At 37.9% G+C, this 4,678-nt stretch overlaps 1 protein-coding gene across 1 annotated transcript; it reads right to left on the reverse strand.

Moving 5' to 3' along the window:
- Positions 1-425: 425 nt before the first annotated feature.
- LOC110869180 (pre-mRNA-splicing factor 38) lies at positions 426-4,324 on the reverse strand. Its single transcript, XM_022118471.2, has 7 exons — positions 4,165-4,324; positions 2,541-2,858; positions 2,333-2,454; positions 2,141-2,231; positions 1,946-2,072; positions 1,779-1,861; positions 426-1,013 (listed from the first exon to the last, which is right to left on the reverse strand). Exons 2-7 carry the CDS (start codon positions 2,828-2,830, stop codon positions 578-580), a joined length of 1,149 nt encoding a protein of 382 aa, XP_021974163.1. The 5' UTR covers positions 2,831-2,858; positions 4,165-4,324; the 3' UTR covers positions 426-577.
- Between the last annotated feature and the right edge of the window lie 354 nt (positions 4,325-4,678).

The following is a 4,678-nucleotide window of genomic DNA, read 5'->3' on the forward strand; positions in this document are numbered from 1 at the left end:
TCAACTTTAAGCTTTATTATTAAAACTCGAGCCACTGATTTACTATTAATTATTTTTTATTTATACATATAATAATTTTTATTTACACATTTACATTTAGAATTATATATAACAAATACATAAATAAGCTTTATATAACGTACTTATGATTTAGCCTGATTAATAACATATGGAACTTCAGTTTGAGCTAACCGAGCTTTAAAATGAAGCTTGCGCTTAGCTACAAAGCAATCCACAATTTGTTTTTACAATTCTGAGGATGATAAATCGATACTAGGTAAATAATAATAACAGTAAAAACAAAAAACCATAAAAAAAAGGTTACACATCAAGGTTTGTCTAATTAGTGCGTATTTCATTACTTTAATTATATAACATTTTTTTAGTAACAAAATAAAGCATATACTATTTAATTTTTAGCCAAATTACTTGATAATCAATCAATTTAAACAAAAAAAGTGCACTAAAATTTGAAAACCTCTAATTCAACAGTTGAAAAACACAGACATGATGTGGATTTTGTGAATCCACAAGTTGATCAACTACATTATAACAATGACATGGGTTGGTGACGTGCTCATAGCCTCAGAGGTTTCAAACCAAGAGACGCACGTATCCTGTTAGCTTCAGCAATTTCTGGGTCAGGATGGTCTGTTCCATCATCCTTCTTTTCCTTTTCCTTCTTTTTCTTTGCCGCTGGCGGTTTCTCACCCTCCGCCGCCCCTCTTCTCGGGGGACTGGTGCTGGAGTCCCGTGCGTGCCTCTGCCGCCTCTCTTCCCTATCCCTATCCCTATCCCTCTCCCTGCTTGGGCTTCTTGAGCGGCTCCTCCTCCTGCCGCCACGATCCCTGTCTCGTCTATCTCTATCCCGTCCATAATCTCTATCGTCTCTCCCACGATAACGATCCCTGTCCCTGTCTAGATCTCGGTCACGGTCACGGTCCCGATCCCTGTCTCTATCGCGCCGGTCCCGCTCATAATCCCTGTCGTACTCCCTATCATAATCACGGTCCCTGAAAAAACAAATACAAGATTAATCTAAAGAGAAAAGTGCCCGGATAGTCTTATAGGGTTTGAGAGAGAGAGAGAGAGAGTTTGGGGTTTATATTATCTACACAATTAGTTCCTGCAAATATGAATTGACAAAAATGCCCTCATGTGCAAAGCACATGACCAAATTTAACTGAAAAAACTAACTGGGTTAGGCCTAAAGGACAAAACATGTATGATTTGAAAACATAAAGTACAAAACTCGTAAATTTTAAACATAAAGGATAGCGCCTAAAAATGGGTATAAAGATAAAGGACAATCCTTGAAATTCAGCCTTAACTAAGCTTTGTTACTTGAGCCATGAACCCGTCGACTGCCGTAAATAAAACATAACCCAACCTGACCCATTCAGGTTGAAATTGCACCCTTTTGAAAAACCCCAAGGCGTATTAAGAGTAATTAATTTAAGCTGTGATATAAAATCACGGGAATGTGTGATCCATCATACTTCTCATCTGTACAATGCTAGTACAGAGAAACCTGGTAGGATCATAATCTATTCATCTAGGAAGCTCTTTCGATCCACCGACTGCTATACTGTCTTGGGCCTATGAAAGCACAAGACGATGCAAACCGGTGAGACTACGTCTGCCCATGTGCAGAATGTCGATAAACAGACTTCCATTAATCCTAGAACTAACATAATAGATTCTGGTAAAAAATAACCAACTGTTTTACCAAAATGTGACAGATGCTAATACTGTCATGCGATTAAAAAAAACCATACCTATGTCTATGGCTGTCACGTTTCCGATCCCGATCACGATCTCGGTCTCTTTCCCTAGATGGGCTAGGTCTACGATAATAATCCTATTTCCAGAAAAGAAAAGTCAGGAATGTACGTATTATAAAGTGAGCAAATCATGTATAAGTGCATTGCAAAAGAGCATAAACCTTTTCATGACCCCCGGCATCAATATCCATGAGTTGCTCATCCTCGTCTTTTTCCTCTTCCTCCTCAAAATCATCTTCAAGTGCACTTTTTCTAGGTTCCAGAGCACCAATTGCTTCAATGGTAAGCCTGCACGCAAACAAAGATATAAATTCACAGAAGTAAGATGTGATGTGCACAATAGTTTGTCGTTATACCTTTTCTTTATACGAGGCAGAGCAATGTCACATGAATAATCTTTTGTCAAGAGTTCATCGATGACCTCGTCCACATGCGTCAGAGCAAAGTCTAATACCTCAAACAAAGACAAAAACATACATCAGTATACATATAGAAAACAAGAAGAAGTCACAAATCTAGCTAATACAGTTTATGGTCAAAGGACTTACGCCCATCAGCTAACTTGCGTCTCAATTTCCTGTAATCGTTGTACAATGGCTCTAGATACCGGTACACATCGATATCTGTGCCTGTAAGTCGCAGGTAAAAGGCTCCAAGTACTCGAACATATCTACAGATGCAAACAAATTCAGTATATACTTCTCGAAGCATCAAATTGAAAAAACAAAAGAGGCAAAACAAATAACAATGACTTACTTATAATCTTCGTTTTTGATGAACTCAACGACAATTTCTTTATCAGGTTGGATCTGGAGCATCTTCATGACGAGACAAATGAAAGGTGTGGGTTTACGGTTACCGCCATGAGTTCCGCCAACGTGATCCAGCTCCATCGCCTTATCAACTAGTGTCTCTGCTGTCAAACCGAAACACTGCTCCTTCCAATAGGTGTTTTGGTAAATTTTCGACCTCAATATCTTCTCAACTAGGTTCTGTGGGTTTGTTCCCCTTATGCTCTTCGCTGACGGGTCCGTACGATTCGCCATTGATTATGGCCCCCGAGTGATGCCAAGCCTACAGAAGTAAATTTATAAAACATAAAAGAATTAAAATCATGTTGTATATCTTAGAACGAGTATAGTAGAATGATATACAAGTTCTCGGTAAGACCATCCGTAGTTCAAAATTGGGCGTTTTTTTGGGATGATAACGCCGGAGCACGCCGGAATCTCCGCCCCCATGGGCGTTTTTCGACCAAAAAACTGTCGGAGCGTTTTAAAAACCACGCCTGAGAGAAGGATTGCTGGCCAATGAATGTTTTTTCTTTTAAAAATTAAAAAAAAATAATAATTGGTTAATTAAGGGAGTGCCACGTGTCGAACAACGCCCAAGTGTGGGGGCATTATCCCACTACGCCCATTTCTTCAAAACGCCCCTTTGCTGACTAGGATGACACGTGGCGAACAACGCCCAAGGGTAGGGCACTATTCACCATAACCACTACGCATGGTCTAGGAATAGAAGCAACATTGACTCTTACAAAAGCTGATCATGTTCAGGTTTTCAAATTTAGTCCAGATTGATCAGCAGGTTATAAAATCTATTCTGAGGCAATCCGGTCATCAGAACCAAAACTATATTTTAAAACAAGTTAGAACTTGCACATGTGAATCTATTATGTCGTCACATGAACAATTTTGTCTACAATCAAGTAAAAACAAGCTTGTTTGAAAATTTATCTGTCCTCTATGTTCTTAATACCATATTCTTCGATTTTAATTCTTCAAATTAAAATTGTTATTAAATATAATTATAAACACAAAATAATCTATAAACCCTAGCATAATACAATGTTTTTCCAGTACTAAAAAATCAAAACCAGTTTATAAAACCAATTAGAATTTGCTCATGTGAATCTATTCTGCTGTCACATAAACAATCTTTGCTAGCAATTCACTAAAAACAATCTTGTTTGTAAATTCATCAAAAAAATTCTATCTGTCAGTGTCCTCTATTTGTTCTTTACATTTTACACCATATTCTTCCATTTTAATTCTTCTAATTACAAGTGTTATTACATACAACCACAATCTAGAACTATTAAACAGAAAATAGTCCATAAACCCTAGCGTAAACCAATGTTTTTCAGAACCTAAAAACTTAGGGTTCGATTTACTACAAACTGAACCAACGGTTAATTTTTATACAGATCTAGAATCGAGAAACAAATTAAACGTAAGCTAGAACATACACATTGAATCACAAGCAAAAGGAATCGAACAAAAAGCACAGTTGGTGACTGATGAACAGAAATCAAAGAAAGTAAAGAAGAAATCGAATGAACAGATTGCAATAATCGAAGATTGTTAAGAGATGTTACCTGTGGAAACAATCGAGTAGCAGAATCAAAGAAGATGGAACCACATATGCGTTTGAGGGATGGATGTCGAGGCACTCGGCGGTAATGGAGCTTCTTTGAACCCTAACTCTTTTTTTTTTGTTTTGTTTTTTTTTTCCTTTTTTGCAAAGTTGTGATTGCTTTAGGTTGGACGGGGTGTACATGGGGTGGGTGCGGTGAGGGTTGTCCCCGATCGGGAACACCGCCGCCATTAATGCGGGGACCCGAATCAGGGGGTGGTTTAGGCATGGAGTCACCGAGTGAATTTGCACGAGAAAAGAGGAACGGTCAAAAAGCAACGGTCCGATTTAAAAAAAAAAAAAAAAATTCACTTTTTTTAAACTTATATAAATAACCATCTCATTCACTCCATTTTTTTATACTCAAACCATATCATTCTCACACATTTTTTATACTCTCCAACCACACCCACTTCACTTTTTATTTTTTATACTCTCAAACCACACCCCCTTCACACCGAGCAATGGAGAACCAA

Source organism: Helianthus annuus, chromosome 11 (assembly GCF_002127325.2).
Source record: "Helianthus annuus cultivar XRQ/B chromosome 11, HanXRQr2.0-SUNRISE, whole genome shotgun sequence".
Classification (NCBI taxonomy): Eukaryota; Viridiplantae; Streptophyta; class Magnoliopsida; order Asterales; family Asteraceae; genus Helianthus; species Helianthus annuus.

Bases quoted from the DNA above. Each gene is read 5' to 3' on its own strand.
- LOC110869180 (XM_022118471.2), bottom strand. From the start codon at position 2,830: ATGGCGAATCGTACGGACCCGTCAGCGAAGAGCATAAGGGGAACAAAC. The intron at 1,862-1,945 runs GTTTATGCTCTT...TTCTGGAAATAG, and splicing joins ATGCCGGGGGTCATGAAAAG to GATTATTATCGTAGACCTAG. The intron at 1,014-1,778 runs GTATGGTTTTTT...TTGTTTTTTCAG, and splicing joins CGTGACAGCCATAGACATAG to GGACCGTGATTATGATAGGG.